General features: G+C 36.0%; 1 protein-coding gene across 1 annotated transcript in view; it reads right to left on the bottom strand.

Annotated features, from left to right (window-relative positions):
* The window catches only part of ARHGEF12 (Rho guanine nucleotide exchange factor 12), a 70,557-nt gene extending 45,590 nt beyond the window's left edge, over positions 1 to 24,967 (bottom strand). Inside the window, exons 1-8 of the mRNA XM_044669644.1 lie at positions 24,918 to 24,967; positions 24,048 to 24,105; positions 18,271 to 18,449; positions 17,742 to 17,819; positions 17,486 to 17,605; positions 14,401 to 14,541; positions 11,553 to 11,627; positions 2,879 to 2,971 (exon numbers count right to left, since the gene is read on the bottom strand). Of these exons, the coding sequence (XP_044525579.1) occupies positions 2,879 to 2,971; positions 11,553 to 11,627; positions 14,401 to 14,541; positions 17,486 to 17,605; positions 17,742 to 17,819; positions 18,271 to 18,449; positions 24,048 to 24,105; positions 24,918 to 24,956 (783 nt within the window). The 5' untranslated portion in view covers positions 24,957 to 24,967. The remainder of the gene's footprint in view (positions 1 to 2,878; positions 2,972 to 11,552; positions 11,628 to 14,400; positions 14,542 to 17,485; positions 17,606 to 17,741; positions 17,820 to 18,270; positions 18,450 to 24,047; positions 24,106 to 24,917) is intronic.
* Positions 24,968 to 27,030: the final 2,063 nt, after the last annotated feature.

The raw sequence follows: 27,030 nt of genomic DNA, 5'->3' as shown, positions 1-27,030 counted from the left end.
TGATACAAAGACAGAAGTGAAACAGTCCTTGCCCTCAAGGCTTACCTTCTTTTGTGTGTAGATAACATAGACATATTTAAATATACTCAAAATATATATTAAATAAATACAGGGTAATGGGAGGGGGAGAGCAGCACTAGCAGCTAAGGAATTCAAGGAAAGGCCTCACACATAAAAATAGCATCTGAACTAAGTTCTGAAAGACACTAAGATTCCAAGGAGAGGTGGTGAGGAGTGAAGGCATTCCAGATACGAAAGACAATGTGCAAAGACACTAAGAAAGGAGGAAGAGGGTCTTGTACGAGAAACAGCAAGAAGCATAATCTAGACACACTCCAGACTGCATAAAGAGGAATATGTAGTGAGTAAGCCTGGAAAGATAGGCAAGAGCCAAGTTGAGTAGGGTTTTTTTAATGCCAGCATAATAGAAGATACTGGAGTTTACTGAGTAGGACTAGAGTTGCATAGATCTGACCGGTGTTTTAGAAAATCACTTTGGCAGCTATGTTAGGACAGCTTGGAGAGGAGAAGAGACCAATAAGCAGGGTAACCACAACGAGAGAGGTATTGAACTAAGTGGGGTGGCCATTTGTGCAAAAAGAATGATAGATGAGAGAGATATCTTGGAGAGAGAAACAGTAAAACCAGACAACTGACTAGGCATATAGATTAAGGGAGAGAGAACTATTGAAGATTTTATTAAGGTAGAAAACCTGGGGGGCAGCTGGGTAGCTCAGAGGATTGAGAGTCAGGCCTAGAGACGAGAGGTCCTAGGTTCAAATCCGGCCTCAGACACTTCCCAGCTGTGTGACCCTGGGCAAGTCACTTGACCCCCATTGCCCACCCTTACCACTCTTCCACCTAGGAGCCAATACACAGAAGTTAAGGGTTTAAAAAAAATAAGGTAGAAAACCTGGGCAAGTAGAATGATGATACCCTCAACAGAAATGAAGATGTTCAGAAGGAAGGTAGGTTTGGGGAAAAAAATAATGAATTCTATTCAGGGCATGTTGAGTTTAATATGCCAAAAAAGGGTAACAAAGCAGAGGATACCAAAGTGCTTGACCTGAAGGTGAATGGGAGATCAACTCGTTGGAAAGTGGGAAGAAAAGCTGTATTCCACCTTCCACAGGCAACTGATGGCCTGTCTCCAGCACATTTACCCTACTCCTCCTTCAATATTCATCCCAACTCCACTCCCTCCCACTGCTGGCCACCTATGGTGAGAGCCCCTCAAAGGTTAAAATCTAACCCATCCCAAACAGCTTGATAGGCAAAATTTCCTGTTCCCCACCCTCAGCATCCCTAATCATGTGCAATGACCTATGAGTAAGCCTCCACTAGTGTTTTTTCAGTGAGAAAGACTAAGTGGCATAGAATGAGCAGGCATGGATAAGTTGCAATTATATTACCTTTTCCCCAAACTCTACCATCTTTCAAACTTCCCTACATCTGTAAAGTGTATCACTAGCTTTTCAGAATTTCAACTACTTCATTCTCCTTGACTCAATTCAATTGAAGCTTCTCTCTTCAAAGTTACCAGTAATCTAATCTAATAAATAATGAATAATCTAATTACTGCTAATATGATGACATTTTCTCCTCAGCCTTCTTAACCTCTTGTAGTATGTGTATGCATATGTATATATGTAGGTATGTATACACACAAGACAAATCCCTATCTGAGCACCAGACTTCATCTTACCAACTGGTTATTTCAAACCTGATTCCTATAAATATCTCAAACTGAACAATTCTATAACAGCATTATTTTTCCCACCAAACCCACTTTCCTCTTCGAAACTCCCTTATTTCTGCAGAGCATATTTTTGAATGAGTTTTACAAACTTGGGCTTATGCTTGATGCTTCATTTTTCCTTATTTCATACAGCTAATCAGTTGATGAATTATGTTGCTTTTTACTTCCACAATATCTCACATCTGTCCCCTTCTCTCTACTCACAGAGGTACCACACCAGTTTGGTTGTTCATTGCTTAAACTACCATAATAGTTTTCTAACTGTTCTCTCAGCCTCAAATCTCTCCTCTTTCTTCAATCTTTCCTACATGTAGTTGCCAAAGTGTTTTTCCAAAGTGCAGATCTGACAGTGTCATTCTGCTACATACTAAACTCTGACTCTAGGGTCAAATATCATTTCTCTTCATCTTACTCTTTTTAATTTTTTTTGTCAAAGTTTAAAGATGCATATAATTTCTAATATAGACTTACATATATGTAATTTATAATTAAGTAAATAATAAAATAAATATTTGGGAAGAACCAATTCAAAACTATCTTATTAATGAGGTACATGATCAAAAAAGTCTAGACTAACTTATTATCCTATATCAATTCAAATTGGAGGGAATTTAAGAATGAGGAAAAAGTCAACAAGAGTATAGGCAAGATAAGGACAAATTTGAGTTCACATCTTTTTAAAAAAAAGAATATTCAAGGGGGCAGCTGAGTAGCTCAGTGGATTGAGAGCCAGGCCTAGAGACGGGAGGTCCTGGGTTCAAATCCGGCCTCAGACACTTCCCAGCTGTGTGACCCTGGCCAAGTCACTTGACCCCCATTGCCTACCCTTACCAATCTTCCACCTGTAAGTCAATACACAGAAGTTAAGGGTTTAAAATTGTAAAAAAAAAAATTGGAGTGGGTAATTATGGACTGCACTCAGTGCCCCAAATCATACCAGCATTAACACCAGTCTTTACTATTAGGAAGAAGTGCAAGTATAAAAATAGCAATTTACTCAAGAGACTGTCTGCTTGAAAACTTAGCATCGATTCCTGGCAACTGCTATTTCATGACTTCAGGAAGGTGTTTGGGCAATATCTTAAAAACTGATAGTTCCTGCTTCAGAAAAAACATCACCTGTTCATGTTCAGTGCCAAAGTCATCATCCTCTGCGCCAATGATCTGAGGTGCTGTTCGAATTAAGGGGCTCCCAATATTTGACTGAGTGTCCTGAGAAAGAATAATATATAAATACCAACTGTTAACATTTCAGAGAAGGCGAGTCAAAAGTCATGGCAATAAGCATTTAGTAAAAGCCTACTATGTGTGAAGCACTATGCTAAATGCTAGGGATAAAAAGAAAGGCAAAAAACAGCTCTCAAAGAGCTCACAATCTAATGGGAGAAATAGTGTGAAAAACAATTATGTATGGACAATATTTATATAGAATTAAGTGGGGCTCCTCAGTAATGAGAAGCATTAGAATTAAGAGGAATCAGGAAAGAGATGGAAAATCATTCTCAGATTTAAAAGACTTGGCTTGGGTAACTTGAGAGGGAATTTTTTTCCATTAGAAGCCCTCAAATACTTCAAAACAGAGTCCACTTTGCCACAGGGGAAAAAACACCCAAAACACTGACCCAACCCTCTTCTGTCTCTACAGAATCCCCCAGAAACCTTCTCTAAAGAGGGAATCCTTTGGTTTACTACACTCTTGGCTACTAAATCCTTGTTATTTTATACTATCGGGCAAGAGAACACAAAGGAAAAAGAATGGGAGAAAGGAGCAGGGCCAGGAATGAGGAAGAGAAGGAAGGGGGAGGAAATATTTTTATTGTGCTCCTTTTTTTTTTCAAGGCACTGTGCTTCAGCATTGGACCACACTATCATATGTAACCTAAGATTTTGTATATTTATTGTATACTTATACATTCAACATGCCTGCAGGCAGCCCTCCTCACATAAGCAGGACAGAATTCATTCATTCTTTTTATGGAAGTCAAAGTATTTAAAACGGGAAGGGAGGAGTTGGTCCAAATCTCTCATAAAACAGTTGAGAAAGTAGCTCCAGAGAAGTTAAGGAGCTTTGTCAAGGCCACACTAATCCCAGTGTAGTTAGCTTTCCATTATGCTGAGCTGCCTCCCATGATATATGGTAGGAAAAAGGGTTGAAGTCATATTCTAATCTTTAAAATATTCTAAAGTCACAAGCCTTAACCAATCAAGTGACTAATTGTTCTTTTCTCTTCTTTCTCCCATTTTGGCTAAGAAACTTTATCCAAATGCCAAATTCTATAGAACTTTAGATTAATCCATGAATCCTATCATCAGATAACACTTTAAGAACTACTCTTTTAAAGTAATTAGAGGTAGTTTAAATAAAATAATTGGCATTATGGTTCACATGTTTTTTTTTTCCTTTTAAAGATCTCTCATTTAAGGAGTGCAGTCTGTATATTGAGGGATCTGATATTGAAGGCAATAGATAACTTGAAAGGAGGGAAAATAAGTGAGATTCTCACCTATAGTGCTATTTGAGCAATGAAAATTTAGACAATATTTACTTAATCATATAAACACTTTAGCTAACAAAGTGTCAACAAATGAGCTATGGAAACTAAATCTCCTATCATCATTTGTCTCATTAAATGTATCATCCAGGTTACAGTATTGGGTAAATGAACCATGCTATGGTAACACTTTCATTTGAGACCAATTTAATATCAGCAAATTATCTAATGGAGACCACCAAAATACTTTTAGTAATTACTAATTAGGCTTAGAGATAAATGAAGCATCCCTGTGTCTTGACATGTCTGATACCACTTGGAATCCCTCTTGAACACCTTTCCAACTCTCTTAGCCTCCTCTCCCCTATAACTGGAGAGCTGGAAGGTGGAGTACTGAACTCTTCCCAAAGCTCTTCTTTACAAAGGGCTGGGATCTGAACTTTCCAGGTAACTTTCTATCAGCAGTTCTACTAGGTTTGGATTGCACAGAACATCATTATCACTCCACCCTTCACCTCCACATACACAGGTAGGCTGTCTCCATTCTCCCTCTACTTTTTAGTTTCCTTATGAGTATTGTCTTCCCTTATTAAATTGTAAGCTCCTTAAGAGTAGGGACTGTCTTTCTTTTTTTTTATTTGTTATCATCAGCACTTAGCACAGTTCTTGGCACATAGTGGGTGCTAATAAATGTGTATTGTATTATATTCTAAATTATAATTTCTAATATACTTATTTTCAAATTAAAAGAAATTAAGAAGTTATATTTTAATTTGATTCATAAATATTATAAATATTGTAGTTTCTTATGACAATCATACCTTTTTCCTATGGGAGCTAAGCATAATTCATTTCCCACCTTAGGGCTGAAATCAACTTTAAACAAAATCTTTAAATCAGTGGAACCCTCTAAACATCAAAAAAAAACCAAAACATAAACCATTTAAAAAATGGTTTCACTTAAAATGTTTGGATCTAGTTTCTTTTAGGTATTTTTTGAATCATATTGAAATTAAACAAAATTATCCAACATGAGATACTACCACATAGCCAATTTGTTAGCAGAGGTCCTCACACCACAAATAATGAAGCATTAGCTAGATGAAAAGAATGAATAGGATCGGTTACATACACTTTAAGTGGGAAGGACAAATTAAAAGAATATTTTAAGTATACATCGGAAAATATTTTCTTTTCTTTTTGTCCTGGAGAATATTTTCAAAGAATATGGCATTACAGAAGAGGCAAGCAATAGCAAAAATAAACCAAATTACCAAATAATTTAGAATTATGGAATCTAAAAGATAGAAAGAGCTCAGATCATCTAGCCTAACCTCATTTAATAGGTGAAAAGTTGAGACTCAGAAAGGTTGATTATTTACCTGTTTCACAATGATTTTGCACTTGTATGATTTTTGCAGCATTTATTACGTCTAATTATATCTTGCCAAATCTTATTACAGTTAGACTACTCTGCCTTCCTATATACTACCTGAGAAGGTATCTGAGATTCCTGGAATAAAAACATGCTATAGATAATTTGCTGAGCACTCTTTGTTGTTTGGAAAGTACTTTGTGAAGGTGTTTTGAAGTATATGAAGACAACAATAAGCAGTGGAAGGGCAGAAAGTCTAAGTGCTCTCTCCAAAGTTCCCAAGGATCTCTTAATTGCCAAACTCAATGGCTTTTTCTCATTCCTCATTCTCCCTGACTCTGCAGTCTCTTGACATTGCTGATCTCTTACTCCTCTTTACTCCAGGTTTTTAGGTCACCACTTTCTTGGTTCTCTTCCTATCTCTCTGACTGCTTCTTCTCTGTCCCTTTTGCAGAATTTCCCTACATATCACACCCTTTAGCCTTAGGTGTCCCTCAGACTTATATCCTAGGCCCTCATCTCATATTGACCTATATACTAGTTACTTCACTTGGTAATCTCATCAATTCCCATGGATTTAATTACCATTTCTATATGCTAATGATTCTCAAATCTACCTTTCCTGTCTCAATTTCTCTCCTGTTTTCCAGTCTTAATCATCAACTGTTTTTCAGACATTTTGAACTAAATGTTGTATAAATGGAATTAGCTCATCCTCATTCATTCTTCAGACTTTAGCCACCAGGAATAATGTCATCCTGCCCAACTTAGAATTAAGTGGGGAAGGGGAGATCTATGACCCGCATGTGATAGTAAGTGACAAATCAAAAACAAGTGACTGCCCCCTGGGCAGTCCAAAACAAGTGTTGGGGCTGCCATTTGTCCATGTGAGGTTGACTCAAGAAGTGACAAAAGCTGCTATCTTTTAAATATGATAATAATAAATAACTTCCTGTGAAAGGGTTTTTGGCGCTTTGAACTTGGCATTGGAGAAGCTCGGGTGAGATCTCAGACTGCTTCCCTTTGAATTGTCACATGGGTAAGTTAGGCGAATCTCTTTCCTTTTTCCTTTGGTGTTTCTGGAGGCTCTAGTCTCAAGGAGGCCTCTCTTCTTAGAGGAGGCCTTGTGGCTAGAAGCCTTGTTTAATTAACCTCTGTGCCCCCTCTGCTGGGGCCTCCAAAGCCTCCCTGGTCCAAGCCTCTGGTCCAGGCCAGAGTTTCTCTCTTCCCTACCTTCAACCTTCCGAATAAACCACCATAAAAGTCATCCTGGCTTGGGTCTATTTTATTTTGGAATTGAGTAATTGATCCTTGGCAACCAAACTTTAAATATCCAGTCCAACCATAATCTTCCCATTTTTCCCTTTTACAATGTCCATAGGCATTTTAAACTCAGAGTCCAAAAACTTTCCCCCTGAAACCCTCTGGGCCTCCTATCTTCCCTATTACTGTAGAGGATGACCCCATCCTCCCCAGGCTCACAACCTAAGAGTCATCCTGGATGCCTCACTATGTCTCACCCTCCCATATCCATATGTTGCCAAGGCCTGTGGTTTCCACTTTTGCAACATCTCTCAAATGTGTCCCCTTCTCTTCTGATACTGCTACCACTATGGGACTGGCCTTCATCACCTCATACTGAGTCTCTCTCCACCCTACCCCATCTTTCATTTAGCTGACAAAGTGATTTTCCTAAAGTGTATCACCTCCCCCATTCAATAAACTTCAATAGCTTCCTATTGCCTCCAAGAGTAAATGAGAAATTCTTTGCTTGCAATTCAAAGTCCTTTCAAAACCTAACCTCCTATCATTCTAGTTTTCTTATACCTTACTCACCAGCAAGTACTCTTTGATCTACAAACAAAATACTCTGTCTCTCTGCTACAGGCATTCTTTCTAACTGTTGCTCATGGCTGGAATATTTTCCTCTGCTCTGCTTACTGACCTTCCTGGTTTCTTTTAAATCTCAACTAAAATTTGATCAACTATGAGAAGCCTGTCTACAAATACACCTATGCTTCCTTCATCCTCTTAAAGAAATTCAAAAAACCCTTACTGCAGAGATGCACCACCCCTTTCATGGCTAAACTCTGAAAAAGTCATCTATAATCTGTCTCCACTTCTTCTCTTGCTCTTCTAAAACCTCTATAGTCTGGCATCCAATCTCATCATTCAATTGAAACTGCTCTCCAGAGTTGCCCACCGTCTCTTAATTGCCAAATCTAATAGCCTTTTCTCACTCCGTATCTTTGTCAACCATTCTGCAAGCTTTAAGGCTATCATCCATTTCTCCTGGATATTCTCTCTCCTTTTCAGGAGTTTCGCAATACTGTTTACTCGCTTATCTTTCTGATCACACTTTTCAGTCTCCTTCACTATATTTTTTCCAAGTCACAACTACAACTGGTTATTTCCCAAGCTCCTTTCTGGATCCTCTTCTCTCATCCTTCTATACTATCTCACTTGCTGATATCATATCAGCTCTTCAATTAGTATCTCTAGGCAGAACCAGCCTAGATCCAGTCAGATCCAGTCTTATATTACCAACTGCCTTTGGGACATCTCAAAATGGATATATAGACATGTTAAAATTCAATATGTCCAAAACTAAAATTGTTATATTTCACCAAAATCTCTTTCAAACTCCCTTATTACTATCAAGAATACTATTATTGATGCCACTGATATGGGGAGAATACCATCTCCTAGTGATCCAGGCCTGAAACTTTGGCATATACTTTGACTCTTTCACACTCACCCCACATATTCAAGCTATTGACAAAGTCTTACTGTTTCTATCTTCACAACATCTCATTTATATCCCTGTCACTACACTCACACAGCTACCACCCTGATGGAGGCGCTTGTTGCTTCCTGCCCAAACTATTGCAATGGCTTACTTCAGTGTATGAAGCTTCCTACCTCAAATCTTTCCCAATCTACTTTCCCAACACTCCACTCAGCTGGCAAAATGATCTCCTTAAAGTACAAGTCTGACTAGATCACTCTACAGACAATAAATTCTAGTGGTTTTCTATTATTCCTAGGATCAAACATTTTTGGTCCTATTTTGGGCTTTTAAAATACTTCACAAATTGGCCCTGTCCTATCTTTTTTTTTATTCCCTACAATATACTCATCAATCTATCAACAATGGCCTGGTTCCACACATAACTCACTTCCCAACTCATTGCCTGTTCATTGGCTTTTCCTTAAGCCTAGCATGCTTTCCTTCCTCATTTCTACCTCCCAGCTTCCTCCAAGACTCCAGTCAAATTCCATGTTCTACAAGAAGCCTTTTCTTCCCTAGCACTTCCCCTTCTAATACCTTTCCTTGAGAATATCTTCCATTTACAGTATGTGTATGTATATATTATACACATATACATATGTGTAGTATGTACATAGTTATCTATATGTTATCTCCCTCATTAGACTATAAGCTCTGTGAAGGCAAGGACAATTTTTTTACCTATGTATCCCCAGGCCTTGGTACATAACATGCACTTTAAAATGTTCGTGAATTAGTAGAAAGAGAGCCAGGCCTAGAGACAGGAGGTCCTTGGTTCAAATCTGACCTAAGATACTTGTTTTAGATATGTGACCCTAGGCAAGCCATGTGATCCCAATTGCCCAGCCCTTATTGCTCTTCTACCTTGGAACCAATACTCAGTATTGAATCTAGGATAGAAGGTAAGGGTTTTTTAAACATGCTTGTTTGTTGTTAATAATCACGATGATAATGATGATAGTGTACTGATTGGATAATGTTCTATGAAGGCAAACATATCTGAATTAGGCCCTGACATATAAGTAGACTTGTTATAGGTAGAAAAAAACAACATATTCAAAAATGTGGAACAGGGAAGGATCAAGATAAATTTAAGGAATATCAAGACAATAGTATTATATAGGAATATTCTATAGTATCATTTATTCTATAGTATTAGTCTACATTTCATACAGTCAAATCCTGCTTTTATAGATGAGGAAAACTGCCTAAGGTCACACAGTCAGATGACTGAACTAGATTCAAACTCAAATCCTTTGAAGCCAAAGCTAGAGTTCTTCCTACTGTACTATAAACAGAAGATAAGGTTAGAAATGGTGGAGAAGTAGAGCCCTCAAATGTAAGACTGAGGCTATCAAACAGAATGAGGAACTAAAATATTTCTGAGAAGAACAACATGACTTAATTAAGCATTAAACACCTATTAAATTTATGGAGGAAATATTCTGCAGACATGAGGAAGGGGTATATTACAGACAGGTGGAATACAGTCTATGTAAATGTAGAAAATAATGCATTTAATTTAAGGAATATTCACCTGATTTGGCTGAAATATAGTGTATGTAGAGGGGAAAAATGTGAAATAAAGTTGGGCAAGTAGTTTGTAGTCATACAGTACAAGGTTAGTTAGGATAATGATAAGCTAACATATCTATATATATTTTTTTAATTTTAAACCCTTAACTTCTGTGTATTGACTTAAAGGTGGAAGATTGGTAAGGGTAGGCAATGGGGGTCAAGTGACTTGCCCAGGGTCACACAGCTGGGAAATGTCTGAGGCCGGATTTGAACCTAGGACCTCCTGTCTCTAGGCCTGGCTCTCAATCCACTGAGCTACCCAGCTGCCCCCACATATCTATATTTTTGTATTTTATCTCTACTGTCATCTAGCTGCCAGACATGTCAGACATATGCCTTAGGACAATTCTTCTGGTGAAAGATAGATTAGAAAGAAGAAAGTGAGTTGGTTGGGATAAATATTATTTGGGAGGCTATTATAATCATTCAGGCTAAAAGTAGTAAGAGTTTGAAAGGAGGTAGTGGCAAATTTCAAAATGATCATTTATTTTTTCACGCTTTTTATTTAATCACTATTTTTATATGTGATCTTTGGAAATAACAATAAAACATAAAGTGATTTCATATACATTAACTTAACTATATTTTACATTCTATGGCTCCTATTTCCATTTTCAATTAGGAGAAATACAAATGAATAAGGTATATTTCCTGCCCTCAAAGAACTTATAATCTAGTGTGAAGTAGACTGTTGTTGTTTGAGGGAGAGGAGGTAGAAAAGGGTGTATAAATTTTGCCCAAAAACTAGTAGCGAGGTAAGAGCCTGAAATTGGTTATTCTGTAGCAGAAAAGGTAAAAAAAAAAAAGATTAATATAAAAGAAGAATAAATAGCCAATTGGTTATTGATCTGATGGGAAAATAAGAGAAGTAAAAAAAATCTTGAGTCTAAATGGCTAAAAGAATGATGGTGTCATTGATATAAGTGAGAAAAGAAATGCTTCTAGTTGACTGAGTAGTTTACTGGGTGGGTGAATGGGTAATGATTTCAGTTTTTTATATTATTAGTTTCAGGTATTGATACTATAATCCAGTGAAAATATCTAGCAGTCAGCTAAACCAGTGTACTAGAGTAGTGAAGAGAGGTCAAGACCAAAGGCAAGAATATGGGTGTCATCAGCCCAGAGATTGTAGCTGAAACTACAGAAGTGGATTCACTTGTGAATAATTGAAAAGTAGATGCAATTTGTTATTCCTCTAGGTATTCTATAACAGCATTCATTAACCCATCCTAAAACATCAGTTAATGTTTTAACTACCTTTAGCCTCTAATATTTCCAAAGAAAACTGAAAGAATAGAAATATTATGCAGTTTTAGCTATTCGACTTTCTTGATTTTACTGTTGACTAGAGTGAATAGTTCTCATATTGCCAGTCATTTAATATTTTTATACAATATTCTTGGTTATAATTCTTTATTTCAAAACACTAATCAAATCTAACTTAAAAATATTTTTAAATCTTCATTTGTATATTTTATGTAAATCTCAGAGTATATTTCACTTAGGCATAGAAAACACCAACAGAAAGCACTAATATAGTATGGGTAACATACTCACATTATCTTGCACCATCTCATTTTTCTCTGGGCTTTCTTCTAGATAAATTCTTTCCTTCAAGCCACCTCTGGGGCTCTACCATAAATAAATAAATCAATCACTGAGTTTCAATAGGTCCACCAAAAAGGAAATCGGGGGGAAAAAAACTTGAGTCATAACCAAAGTAAATCTTCTACCTACTTCAGAATTACTGAATTACTCTAAAAGAAAAAGGAAAACATGTGGCAAGATGCATGAAGAAAAAACTACTGTGCAAGTGAGCACAAGAAGAACTAAAGTTTTAGAACATGTATGTAAAACCAGTAAAACAATTTGATAAAACATCAGGAGACTTCAGTAGCAATGAAAGCTTTTTGCAGTTTTCACTTTCCAAGCTAATATAACAATTAAATTTCAATAAGGAGGAGGTATTATTTTTTCCATTTCATAAAGTATAAAATTAACTTTGTCAAATTCAAATGTCTCAAGAGTTTTATCCATTTTTGCCCAAAATATGTTCAAATTTCATTTACATAGTTTTCAAAAGTCATGATGATCCTTATTAAAGCCTCTTAAACACTTGAAGTTTATATTTAATGACTTCCAGCCAAAATAGCTATCTAAATCAATGTTTTTAGATGGGAAAACATTTGAAAGAAAACTAGCTATTAATATTGAGTCTTTTAAAATATGATTAATATTACAGGCTTACTAATTATTAAAGTTATCTCTTTTTTACCAAAAAAAAAAAAAGGCCATCTATCAACACCTAGCTTTAATCTACTGCTTTTTGGGGAAAAAAATATAAAAATGACAAATAATTGAAATATCATTAAAAAAGTCTTAGTGAAATCTCATCTTATTGAATCCATGAAATAAGTCATATTATTTTCACACCTGAGTCACTATGAGAATAGCAATATCATAGCAATAACGTGTAGAGAAATGGACACTAGATGAAAAATCTGCAGGCTCAGTTTTCATCCTACATTTTCCAGTAGATTGTTCTTTAATTATGGAAAAGTCACTGGGTTTCCTCATCTATAAAATAACATGATCTCTAAGTCTTTTCTACCTTTAAATTCTTTGAAAATCAAAAACATAATTCCTTAAGTCAGATTGAATCTACCTATGAACAGTGCTCTAAAAAAAGAAGAGGAAAGAAGGTGGGTGTCATTCACACACCTGGAGGCTCTATCTTCTCCAAACTCTTAAGATCTTTTGCTTGGGAAGATAAAGCATTTTGATTTTTTGTTAATTTGCTTATGGGAAGTTAGGTGGTTCAAATGTCTGGCAAGAGAAGAATAAGAAGAGATAAAAAGGTAACTGTAAATTAAGCAGAAGAATCTGGAACTTTCTTCATTTCCTTTGAACATGAATTAATGAGTATGAAATGCTCCAAAAACTGTAAAGAATTAAGTGCTAGTACTTAGCAGTCCAGAAGATCAATATCACCATTGATATTTAACTACCTCTATGACTTTGTGATCTTTAATCTTGTAGCCTGAGTTTCCTCATTTCTAACATAGGAGGATTGAACTAGATGGCTTCTAAGGCCCTTTTCAGTTCTACATTGGTAACCCTATGATCCTATATTGTTTTGGGGGGGGAAAGGGATGATATAGGGAATATGATGCTAAATACAGTAACTATTATAAAGGATTTTAAAAAATGTATTTAAATGAATTAACAATTATAGACCAAGAATGCATGTACTGTCATAGCTGGACATGAAAATAATTTCATCATATAGAATAATTAATTACAGTGACTATCACTGTAATTTTATCTATATTCTTCTTGAGTTACAAAACTTGAAATGCCCTCAAAGGATGAACTGAATAACTGGTTAGTCAATTTCTTCCCTCTATTCCTTAAAAAGAATTCAGGTTTGACTAACTCATTGAGATCACAAAATTTTAACAGATAATTATAAATATATTGATAGAAGGGATTTAAAATTCAACTAATTGCCTCTTTTAAAAATCTGGTAAGTATTCATGTTGTTGGCAAGTAAAGGATTAATGAAGAAATTCCTAGTGATAATCATAGCCTAATAACTGAAGTATATCTAATAAGACTGGAACTTTTCCTCTCAGCAATGGCAGTCTGCCCTATGATTCAGGTCTGAGTCACTCTGACCACAAATGGAATATTAACATGCTTTTAAAGATATCAGCAAATGACCTCTTGGTTCAGTAAGAAAGCAATGACATTATTAACCTCGCTATGTAGTAACAAGATGCTTATTGGGAAATTCCATTCTCTTTAAAGGAATAAAATAGGTTTGGGGTATACATGGAAATGGGGGGGGGGCCCAAACTGGAAGTTGTAATATAATATTGCACTTAGCATTTTTGCTCATAATATTGCTTTGTTAGAAGATAATGGTGGTGTTAATAAGAAATAAATAATTGCATAAATTTTCAGATGAGAATGTAGAAAGGACTGGACTCAGGGCTAGGAAACTTAGAGTCAGAGGAGACCATAGATTTAGAGTTGAAGGGACCTTAGTGGTCATGTAGTTCAATGCTCACTTTTTACAGATGAGGAACTGATGCAGGCCTATAAAGGGAAAATGACTTGCCAAAGAGGAGAGGGGTACTTGGAAAACACAGATCCTCTGCCTCCAAAACTGTAGGTTTCTCATAACTTTGGGCAAATTACTTAGCCTTTATGGGCATTATTTTCTACACCTATAAAACAAATATTGGACTAAATGATATCTAAAATCCTGTGATTCTCATGATTTTCATTGTCAATCTACTATTATCGATCAAATAACTAAAGACAATTTTAAAAGCAAAACAAAAAAGTAAATATGGGGAAGAACAAATAATGATTAAAGTTTGAAATATTTAATACTTACATCTGCAATGTCACTATTGAGTCGAGAACCATCTCCAGTGCTACAATCAATTCTGCCCAACCCATCACCACTGTCTGCTTCTACTTCATTGAGTAGAAAGGAGTCACCAGAAGATTTGCTAGGTAGAACTACAGATCCATCCTAAAACAGATTTTAATATACATTTATGTCATGTATATGTGCATAAAAAACCATTAACAATGGGGGCACCTGGGTAGTTCAGTGGATTGAGAGTCAGGCCTAGAGATGGGAGGTCCTAGGTTCAAATCCGGCCTCAGACACTTCCCAGCTGTGTGACCCTGGGCAAGTCACTTGACTCCCATTGCCCACCCTTACCACTCTTCCACCTAGGAGCCAATACACAGAAGTTAAGGGTTTAAAAAGCAAAAACAAACCATTAACAAGAAGACAAAGGACCAGGGACTATCCAAAAGTAAAGGATTACATTACAGGTCAGAAGCTGAGCCAGCACCTAGCTAGCAAATGGCGAACATTCAACAAATGTTTGTGGTAGTGGTTATTATACACATAAACATACATGACACAATGGTAGACTTTAAAAAGGAAAAACCTTATAATGACTACTGTGATTTTAGGTCTATGAGAAAGAGGAAACTATCACCTCACTTAAAGTGATTGTAGGTTGAAGCTAGAAAAGTATAAATCTGTGAAAATAGCATGTAATTTACTTTTCTTGTCTACTAGTTTTTGTCCCTCAGGGTCCAAATGACTCCATTGTAGCTTCTAGTCAACCAACTCATTTGTAAAGCACTTAGCACTGTACCTGTCACACAGTAAGTACCAAAAAAATGCTCATTACCTTTCCTTTCCCCTTTATAATTTCAATGAGTCACAGACTGAGACACTATGCTATAAAGTAAACACAAATAACCATCAGAAAAAGGGGACTACATTCTAATACAGATATATAAGCACAACATATGTTGTCTATTACCTCTAAATTACAGAAAATATAATGTTATCAATAGAATTGAGGTAACATTCTCAAGAGGAGGGCATGTTCATCAACTGGGGGATGACTGAACTAAATATGGTACATGTTGGTGATGGAATAGTATTGTGCTTTAAGAAATGATAAGCAAGATGATTTTAGAAAGATCTGGAAGAACTGATGCAGAGTGAAATAAGCAGAACTAGGAGGAATACTGTACACAGTAATAGCAATACTGAACAGTGATCAACTGAAAACTTGGCTCCTCTCAGCAATGCAGTGATCTGGAACAATCCTGAAAGACTTATGATGGGGAATGCTATCCACCTCCAGAGAAGAACTGTTGGAGTCATCTTTCGCATTAGTGTATTTATGTTTTTATTTTGGGGTTTTGGTTATGTATGAGTGTGCAATTACAACAATGACCAGTATGGAGGCATTTTTTACAGAACAATAAAAAATAGAATTTTAAATTAATTAATTGCTTGATTGATTAAATTCTCAAGGCTTTGGAGAAATTTGGAGAAAGAACAATGGAATTGGAATCAGTAGACTTGGGTACAAATCTTGGATCATCCACTTATTACCTGTGTGAACTTGGGCACATCATTTAACCTCTCTAGACCTCAGTTTCCCTATATATAACATAAGTGAGTTGGAATTTGAAGATTCCTTCTAATTTGAAATTCTATGATTTGGGGAATTCATTCAATTCACACTACCAGAGGATCTAAACCTTTGTTAAGCAGTTGTTTGACCTTGAACAAGGAATAGCTCCTTCAGGCCTTATTTTATCTATCTGTAAAATACAGTTGTTAAACTAGATGCTCTATCCTAACTCTGACAGAGATTTCGACATAGAAATATTCAGTGTCAAGTGATAACCATCACAAATAAGCTAATATGGACATAGGAACAGGTTTTTTGTTTTTGTTTTTTAAACCTCATGTAAATGTTACATACAATGGTCTGCTTTAAGATGGAAGCTTGAAATAGGCAGCAAAGTGGTGCAGTGTGGATAGAATGCCAGGCCTTGAGTCAAGAAAACCTGAGCTCAAATCTGGACTCAAACACTGATTTTTCTGTATAACCTGGGCAAGTAACTTAACTTCTGTCTGACTCAATTTCTCCACTTCTAAAATGGGATAATAATGGCATCTATCTCTCAGAGTTGCTGGGAAGACAAAATGAGATAATAATGGTAAAGCACTTACCACAGTGCCTGGCACATAATAAGTATAATATAAATGTTAACTATTATTGTTTAGATTTTAATCCTGTAGAACTTACTTAAAAAATTTTGCCACAGCAAATGCATAGTCATTTTTTCCAGTAAGACATTATCTCTATCACTTCTACCAATAATATAACCTTTAAATGGAATCCATTAAAACCACAGAAGATATATCATCTTGTTTTGAGGGGGCACAATGAACACAGAGTAGCATTTCTTAGTACTCTTTAATAATATATCAAATTGGGGGCAGCTAGGTAGCTCAGTGGATTGAGAGTCAGGCCTAGAGACGGGAAGTCCTAGGTTCAAATCTAGCCTCAGACACTTCTCAGCTGTGTGACCCTGGGCAAGTCACTTGATCCCCATTGCCTACCCATACCACTCTTCTGCCTTGGAACCAATACACAGTATTGACAGAAGGTAAGGGTTAAAAAAATAATAATAATATATCAAATAAGATCAAACTTACATAACTTCTTTGAAAATTATTATTATTATTATTTTTTAAGACCCTTAACTTCTGGGTATAGGCTCCTAGATGGAAGAGTGGTAAGGGTGGGCAATGGGGGTCGAGTGACTTGCCCAGGGTCACACAGCTGGGAAGTATCAGAGGCCAAATTTGAACCTAGGACCTCCCATCTCTAGGCCTGACTCTCAATCCACTGAGCAACCCAGCTGCCCACATTATTTTTTTTAATTATTATTTTTTAAAAGGCATAAAAATGGGAAATCCTAAGTATTTAAGTTAACCAAAGACATAGTTTCTTTTAGTTGATCAAAATTTCTGCAATTTCCCACACATGAAATACATGACTTTCTTTAGTCATTTGTCAGCTTCTTTGAAAAATTTCTTGAAGAGAAACCTGAAAGACTGAAAAGCATTCAAATAGTGGTATTACCTGAGCAGAGCCTGTTGCTTTGGATAACTGCTCCTGCAACTGAGGGATGTGTTTCTTGGCCTCCTGGATCTCCTTAAGCAATCGCTGAGCAGGTGTGCGGCTGTAATCTTCTTGCAACAACTGAAGAATTATGAAAGATATTTTGTCAATCACCAAAGCCTAATACAGCAAAGGCTACTTATTGTTCCTGTGAGGATATTAGTGAACACTATTAATATGGTACTGACTGAGACTGGTCCCATTTCTAATTTGGTACCTGTAGCCGTTCCTGCTCTTTCTGTAGCATCTTTCTCAGAATTTCTACTTTCTGGCTGTGAACCACATTGTTTTCTTCCTGAAAAACAAAGTAAAAGAAGAAAAGTTAGCAAAAAACAAATTTAAAAAGGACAACTCTGTGCCTCTGTTCAATTTATAAGTAATAAGAATTTCCTCTATTCTAGACTGTTTTAAGGATGGCCATTTACAAGGACCCATAGCTATGACCCTTTTAAAGCAAAATGATTAGAAGGGGATTTCTGAGTTAATGTAACTTATACTAAATTTGGTTCTTAGAAATATTAGACATTAATAGCACTGACTGAAAAAAGGAAGCTATCTAGGCAGAGAATGTAAAATATTTCCCTTACTCAATTTGCCTGGTACATTTTAATCACCTGTTACCCTAATATTTTCTCATTTCTTGGACTATAAAACAGATCATATAATTTTTAATGTACACATATGCTTTCAACTCTAGACATAATTATATAGGTAGGATCTTTCCAAGACTTTTTAACTATACTTACCCCCATCAACACTGGACTGGTGATTCTCTCTGTATTTCCAGATGTTCCAGGTGAATGGGGGGATGTCATGATGGGAGACATATGTCCAAAGGCTGCTGGCTCCACTTCAGAATCAGCTAATGGAATCTGGGGCGACCCAGGTGGGCGTCCCTGAACAGTGAGAGCTACATAGGAACCCGCTAAGGAGGAAAAAGGGGAACAGAAGTTGGAAAGGAGAAAGAAAAGGAAGAAAATAGCACTGATATGGATATTTTATGGTTACAGAAGCTTTACATTTAAAGAATTAAGAACTGAAAGGAATGCTTAAGTCATCTTGCCCAAATCTCTTATTTTCTAGAGGAGAAAAACATTGAGGAAGCTTATTGAAATTAAGTGAATGATCCAATATCACACAATTAAGTAGTGGCAATGCAGAAATTAAAATCTAGAACTCTTGCCTCCCAGTTTAGTGCTTTATTTTATTACATTTTTAAGTAAAAAATTAAACTGAAAAATTAAAATCTTTATTTCTCAGGTCTAAAAAAAACTGGCTACTACAGAAGATATTATCATTTATTAATCATCTCTAAAAAGGGAGGATCTTAAAGAATAATGGCATGTTCTAGACAATAAGTTTAATACTAAGACCAGCTGAAATCAAGAGACTATAAATATCACACATAGTAGTTAGGGAATTTCAAATATATTATTTTCTGTTCAAAGAATAAGGTATTAGAGAACTTCAGACTTCACAAAAGTCTTATTCTGATATTTTAGGTTATAGAAGTTTCTCTGGGTTCTTGGAAGCTATGGTTCTTGAAAGCTATGTCATCAAAGCAGAAGCTTCAGCAGGTTCAATCAAACTAAAGAGACTTTGAAAATAGTCCTGGAAATGGACTGTGTGCTGAGGACCAGCCCAGCTAAGTATGGGGCTTTTCACCAGAAGGATAACAAGAAGCTGATGAAAAATTTGACCATGGGAACCCATGAAGGAAACAAAGTCCTCTTCAGTTTCTAGAGTGAATACATCAGTGATAAGGGGACACAATAGACCAAGGATCATCTATCTGGCTTTTTTGCCTTCTTTTAACATTAAATTATTGGTATGGTAGAAAAATTACTGAAGATGGAGTCAGAGAACTTGTGTTCAAATCCCATTTTTGACACTAACTATATGGGACTTTGGGCAATTCACTTAATAACTTTCTGGGCTTCAATTATCTCATCTGAGACCCTCTGAGGTCTCTTTCAGATATAAATATATTACACTTTTAAAATATTGCCCAAAAAAAGTCATTTATTTCTTAATGGGTAGTTTATACCTGGATACCACTGCAGGAGTCATTTAAGATTCAACTGTGTCTACAATCAGATCAGCTGGCTTAAGCTATGGCCAAAATTAATACCAAATCAGAAGAAAAGTAAAAAAGTGGTCTTATAAAACTGATACACAATAAATTAGAAATACAAAGTGGTATACTAAGAAAATAAAAAATAAAGATGTGTACTGTGTGCAATTACAACATCTTGAACTGGATAAAAAGCTGTTAATTTTAAAATCTGTGAGATGTGAAGACTACAGATTTAGAACTGGAAATGACCTATGTGGTATAAATCTGCCCTTTTACAGAAAAGGAAACTGAGAACTAGAGAGATTAAATAACTTGCTTAAAGTTTTACTGGTAATAAAAATCTAAGCTAGGATTCAAATTTAGGTCCTCTGACTCCAAAGCAAATATTATTTCTACTACTACATTGCTTCTCAATTCCTTTGAATTAGGCTCCAAGAGGTTAAGGGACTTACCCATGATCACACTACTAAATGCTAGAGGAGGGATTAGAAGCTAGTTTTCTCTTAACTCCAAGGCCAGAACTCTTTTCATTTTCAACACTGCCTCTCAAATTACTGTACAGAATACAAGACCAGATTGCCAAAAACACTGTCTTAGTAGAATAAAATTCAGCCCTAAAGGCTTTCCTGAAAAAGACTGTCTCCTATGCATATAACAATCCTGCATGATTCTGTTTCTCAATATCAAATAGTGCTTATCTTATAAACACATATGCCCATAAATATCATTAGTTGTTATCATGGAAAATGTCCTATATAAAATCCAAATGCAAGAGCTTTTCTATATATAACAGTTCTCTAGATACTAGTATTCACAGATGTTTGTTTCAGTTGTATTTGACATTTTGAGACCTCTTTTGGGGTTTTCTTGGCAAAGATACTGAAGTGGTTTGCCATTTCCTTCTCCAGCTCATTTTACAGATGAGGAAATGGAGGCTAAAAGGGTTAAGTGATTTGCCCAGGATCACACAGCTAGAGTCTGGGGCCACATTTCAATTCAGGAAGCAGTTTTTCTGACTCCACGCCTGATACTTAATCCACTGAGCCACCTAACTGCCCATTCACAGATGACATTGCATTAATTATATCAAGCCATGGATCATTACATAGAGCTTCTTGAAAGATATTTCTGCCCTCTTGTGATATTCCATACAGGAGAAAATAAGCAGATGAAGAATCTACATTTTCAATTTATGCCTTACAGTTAGATAGGTAGTGCTAACCATGCCCACTAACAGGAAAAAATGGAATTAAACTGAAGTAGTTGTGGTTGCCTGTTGGGGTACCATGGCTTATTACCAACCAATGCCACACTCCATTCCTCTATACCAGGCACCCAGAAAAAAAGCAAGGATTCTAGGTAAGTCTTGGCCAAACCCAAATTCAGGTTTGACTACTGACCAGTATCTTCTGCTAGCCCTGAGGGTCATCTTCCCATCTCCCACAAAATACTTAGGCTTCTACTCTTCTAGCCTCCTTATAGATATAGAGCCAGACCTGTCCCAGCTATCTATGCAACACCCTTTGGAGAATGACAGCTTCTTTCCCCATCTAATAGTCACTATTACTCATATGGCCTCTTCATTTTCTCTTATCTTCTAATAATTAATACTGTGCCCTGCTCCCTTGTCATGTTCTTTTGTCCTCATCCTCCTCAATCAAACTCCATCCATGTTCCAACCCAAACTGGCATGCCTCTTCCATGGTGCATTCTGGAATTTCTGTTCCACAGGAACCAAACTCCCCTTCATCCTGGACTTCCTTTTTACACTTTTTCCATCTATTAGCTCTCACAAAGCCCTCTCTTTGTGTAACAACACAGAATTCAAGGCTATTCTCTCTAGTAGGGGCTGTACCTTCTCTCATTCCTACTGTAGCCCTTAACTTCTGACCAGGGTAGAAGAGAGGAGTTGGAATACTCCTTGCTCTTCTTAAACTCTTCTAGACTAACTCTGTTGACATAATTTAAAAAAATTTTTCCACCCAGCCAAAATTATGGGATTTGTAAAATATTGATGCCTAGTTCATTCTCCCTCCTTTCTTTCTCTTTTTCTCTTCCAAAAAACCCTTACCTTCTGTCTTAGTATCAATTCCAAGACAGATGAACACAATTCCAAGACAGATGAACAGCAATGCCTTGGATCACATGACTAGAAAGTGTCTGAGGCCAGATTTGAACCCAGGTCATCCCAATTCCAGGTCTGGTGCTGCTCTATCTACTGTGCTACTTAGCTGCCCCTCTCCCCCTTTCTTAAGGAATTCAGCACTTGACTCTCCATCTTTTTCTATACTCCCTAACCCCCTCCTTTATACTAATGAACTTTTAATACTGATATAAATGCTTCCTCAAACTCTCTCACCTCCCATTTCTTCAACCTCCTTCAGTCATATACCATGGGATTACACAATATGTATTGCCATTACTTGCAAGTATTCCACTTCTCAAATTAGAAACTGACATTCTACTATCTGAACAACCAACTATCAATCCATCTATCCCTCTTCCCTCTCCCTACATCTATTCTTCAATCTCAATGAAAGGAGGACTTCTACTCTCCTTACTCCTCAGTTCTTTCAAGTCATTAACCTTGATCTGATTTTTACTCACCTTCAATCTCCAACTTCAACTCAATGAATAGCCATTTCAACCCTTCACTGTCTTCATCTCTTGAATCCCTTGACCCCTTTGTCCTGCTACACTCTTTTATAAAACTTCAATCCTGGGTAACTCCCACCACCTATTTCTGTTCCTATTTAGTAGCTACTAAATGAACCTGGAAGAAATCCTACAATTGTGCAGACTGGGTACATTATAATCTCATGTTATCCAACCTCAATTGGACTCTCATTGGAACAAAAAATATTGGAACAAGTCAGTGCCTAATCCTACATAATTTCCTATCTAAATCTCCATAAAAGCTATTTTATATCTTCTTTTCCCTCCTGCAGCTCCCCATATATCTTGTAGCTTATTTTAGTAATCATTCAACTTGAGCCTCCTCTTTTCCCATTTTCTTTACTTCAAAACTCTTTGATGTTATCTTCAAAACAGTCTTTGACAATGAGGTAGCTCTTCTCCTTGCTACGGTCAACTCCTCAAAATGCATACTTGATTATATTTCTCAACTTCTCCAGCAGATTACATCACCAATGATTCTTCAAGCTCTTCTGGTCAATTGGTTAATTTCCTACTGTTTTCCACCATTTCCAAATCTCTCTCTTCCTAAAAAAAATCTCCAAGATATCATTCTATATCTCTCTTCCTTTTCTCAGACAAAATCCTTGAAAAAGGGGCAGCTAAGTAGTCAGTGGATTGAGAATTAGGCCTAGAGATGGGAGGTTCTGGGTTCAAATCTGGCCTCAGACACTTCCTAGCTGTGTGATGCTGGGCAAATCACTGAACCTCCACTGCTTAGCCCTTACCACTCTTCTGCCTAGGAACCAATACTTAGTATTCCAAGTACTTAGTAGTTCCAAGTACTTAGTATTGGTTCCAAGGCAGAAGGTAAGGATTAGGAAAAAAAGAAATCCTTGAAAAATTTGTCTATTTCCCCTCACTGACTCAACTCTTTTCAATTTGGCTTTTAAGCCAAGAACACAACTGAAATGGCTCTCTCTGAAGTTATCAATGATTGCTTAACCATCAAATCTAATAGTCTTTTCTCAGTCCTGACACTTCTTGACTTGTATATATGAATCTGTTGACCACTTTCTTCCTCCTGGACACTTTTTCCTCTCTGAGTTTTCATATTACACTCTTCCAGTTTACCTCCCATCTGTCTGACTATTCTTTTCCAGTCTCCTCTACTGGCTCAATATCCAAACATCAACCCCTCTCACTGCAAATATTCTTCCAGGGCCCTTGTCTTCTCTATATATATCTAAGATTAACTTTTCATGGGTTATAGACCCTTTAACAGGGTGGTGACATTAAAACAAAGTATGTACATAAAGTTACAAAGGAAAACAATTATGTTGAAATGCAATTATCAAAATATTAAAAGTTCCTAGTTCATAAGACCCACCCCCCAAATCTATCCACATACTCTTTGAAGTCCCGGACCATTCTAGGTTAAGAACCCATACTTTAGAGTCTCTTTGTAACCTCATCAACTGCCATCTGCTTTAACTGTTATCTCTACATTGATGATTCCTAGATCTATTTGGGGAAAACTGTAGCTAAATGAGATGATCTCTCAGATCCCTTCTAATTTATCATGCAGTACAACCTTTCATTTCCTTTCATCCCCTCTCTCTCCATCCCTAAGAAATTCCCTAAAGTACAGTGTATTTCTTTCAGATGTTTCCAATATTATGAATATAGAGAACTCTACAAATTGAGTCCATAATACAAAAAGAAATCAGTGAATTAGTAGTTTTGATTCAGGCACAGATATTTCTTAAATATTTCAGGAAATGTCAAATTAAAAATGTCATAAACACTTACATTTGATAAGCTTTACCACTTCCAAATGGTTTGAATGAGTCACTAGAGTTCCATTTACCTATAAGACAAAGGGAATTGGTTTTATCTGATTCATGATAACAATGTAAAGGATACAAATCTACAAACTCGTACAAACAATACAAAATATCTATGATATGATATATTGGAGATATAAGAAAATTTGTATACATTTGACCCCATTTTCCTTCTTCATCATTATTAATATTGGTAATTAATGTACATTTAACACTATAAGGTATATGAGCATAAGATATGGTCTTTTGAAATGAAGCACATTATATCCTATTCAAATGATGACATTATCACACTATGACCTTTCAAATCCTCCACTGTGAAGAGTACTTGGAAATATGAGACATTTTTGTTTTTTCTTATGAACAAACTCTGCAGCCAAGATGTAGAATACCCAAATAAAAAGATAAAGGAGTAATTAACGTTTTTAGAAAAATATTACATTCCCCCAGTCTAATTTATAAACATTTTAACAAGTTCATTTTCAAATATTATGAATGTATGTATTAACCAGGCCTCTAAAACTTAAGAGACTTCACATTTTTATCTAATAGACCATTTTTTGACAAATCCCAACTAGGTTATATAAACTATTTGACGACAGGCACAATGTCTAGTTTAATCTTCATATTATTAGCTCCTAACACAATGTCCTTTTCTATGAGTAAAATTTTGACAAACATTAGTCAATCTGAACTCAAATATAATCAATCTTTTTTTTTTACTTATAACATATGCATGACATGCCACTGGGTTGCTATTTAAGAAAGCATTGGTCAAGAAGTACATCAATATCATTCTACAGAATATCAATGAAAGAAAAAAATTCTTCCTGACCTTGATGATTCGATCACCTGTTTGTACTCCAGCCCGCATGGCTGCTCCATCTAAAGAAAAATTTGGTTACATAAAATTAAATTTGTTTCTTTGGCTTCAATGAATATTAAAATTATCTTAGTTATTCTTGAGCCTATGCTTTATTCAAGATCTTTGTAAAAAACAACTCCCTAATGCTACAAATAAATGAAATGTCAGGAATCCAGTTTTTCTGCCACAGGAAACACATACACACACTGTGGACAGAGAGCAGACCTCACTATCAAGAAGTTCAAGTCCAGCCTCTCACATATATTATCTGTATAACCCTGAGCAAGTCATTTAACCTCTTAATAACCCCAAGGAATCACAAGCTACAAAACAGGTGTTAATCTGTGTTGATCCAGAGAGTTTTCTTACTGAAGTAGCCTATGACAAATACATTGCATTCTGAGATGTGAAATGGACAGGCATACATTTATGCATAGATTACATGTATATACATAGATATACATATATACATATAAACATATATGTATGTACATTTAAATGTACATACACATTTTTATAATAAATAAAAACTACTTATTTCCTATAAAACACTAAACAAGCACTATGTGATAATTTCAATCAAATGTATAAAAGCAAAGTAAGTCCATACTTTACCTTTATAATGTAGCTTATAATAGATACAAGCTAGTCTACTTAAAAACAAAAAAGAGAAAGTGTGGGTCATGAATCAAGCTTTTCTAATCTTACCCTTTTACTTCCTAAGAAGCAAAATGCTGTTATCAACATGTGTACAAAGAACTGCTTGCCTTCTTTAACAGACTGTACGAAGACTGGATTGTCTCCACTGACTGTCAGCCCATATCCATTGTCATCTTTCTGGATAACCACACAGCGCTGAACAAGACCTATACAAAATATGGAATGAGGAAAGGAAGACACAATATAAGAAAAAAGAAAAATACAGAAATAGTTATCAAATATCAGTAAAAAATCATATCCTGAAAGAACTGAAAAGTGTTATATAAAATCAATGTAAATGGCGGGGGAGGAATGTAGGAACCAAAATAAACAGAAGGATCACACCTAGACAATGATCATTTCTCAATACAAGGTTAGAGCAGAATAGATTCTAAAAAACAAAACAATTGTGGAAACCTGACTGAGATAAAGTATTTAAAATGACAGACTTAACAAAATATGCCAACATTTTTTATCTTACATTATAACTTTATGTATTTTTTAATAACAAAATCAAACACTTTAGGAAAGAAAGATTGTTAAATTCTTCCTGTCCTGCAAAAAAGATCTAGGGCTAAAACAGCCTTCAGAGAAGATCTACTCTAACTCTCTCATTTTCTGAGGAGGAAACCAAAGCCTAGAGAGGTTAAGGGACTTTAGAGGAAAACATAATTTTGGAGTAAAGTACTGTGTGAATATGTGTACATATGCACACACACATATGTAGGGGTGAGGTGGGGTGTGCAGAGAGAAAGGACTGAAATTATATGAAAGACCAAGCTTCCACAGTACATTCAAGAACATAAATAAAACAGGCTAATAAAAGAAGGTGGAGAAAAGCTAAGGGCTGGGCTATAATCTCTTTCTCATTCATCCAAAATTTAAATGAATCTTGGGAGACAGTTTAGGTCCTTAATGCAACAAAGAAAAGCTAACAAGGAAAGGTGAGTCATATATATAGATAACCCATGGCTAAGGAGAAGAAATTGGGGTGGGAGCACACACTTAAATAACACCCATTAACTAGAATAATGGACCTACAAAATATGAATAGAGCAATCATTATCTTTACTTATCATTGTATACTCTTTTATGATAGGGATATTTGTATAAAAACCTCACCAAAGTCAAGCACATAAAATAGCACAAATAAAATGGAGCATATGGGGGTGGGGGTAGGGGTGAGAGTGGGAAGTTGAAAGCATCTCTTTCTAAATTAAGTTTTAAAGCTCAAAAGAGAAACATTTCAACTCAGTCTGATCTAAAACCAAAGCAAAGATAACAAACATTGGCTCAAAGTATGTGGTACTCTAGAAAGGGAACTGGACTATAAATGGAGAAACCTGGGTTTTAGTCCTACTCTGCCACTATCTCAGTATCCCTT

The sequence above is a fragment of the Gracilinanus agilis genome, chromosome 3, assembly GCF_016433145.1.
Source record: "Gracilinanus agilis isolate LMUSP501 chromosome 3, AgileGrace, whole genome shotgun sequence".
In the NCBI taxonomy this organism is placed as follows: domain Eukaryota; kingdom Metazoa; phylum Chordata; class Mammalia; order Didelphimorphia; family Didelphidae; genus Gracilinanus; species Gracilinanus agilis.
Note: the sequence above shows the minus strand (reverse complement) of the source record. Positions and strands in the feature narration are given on the sequence as shown.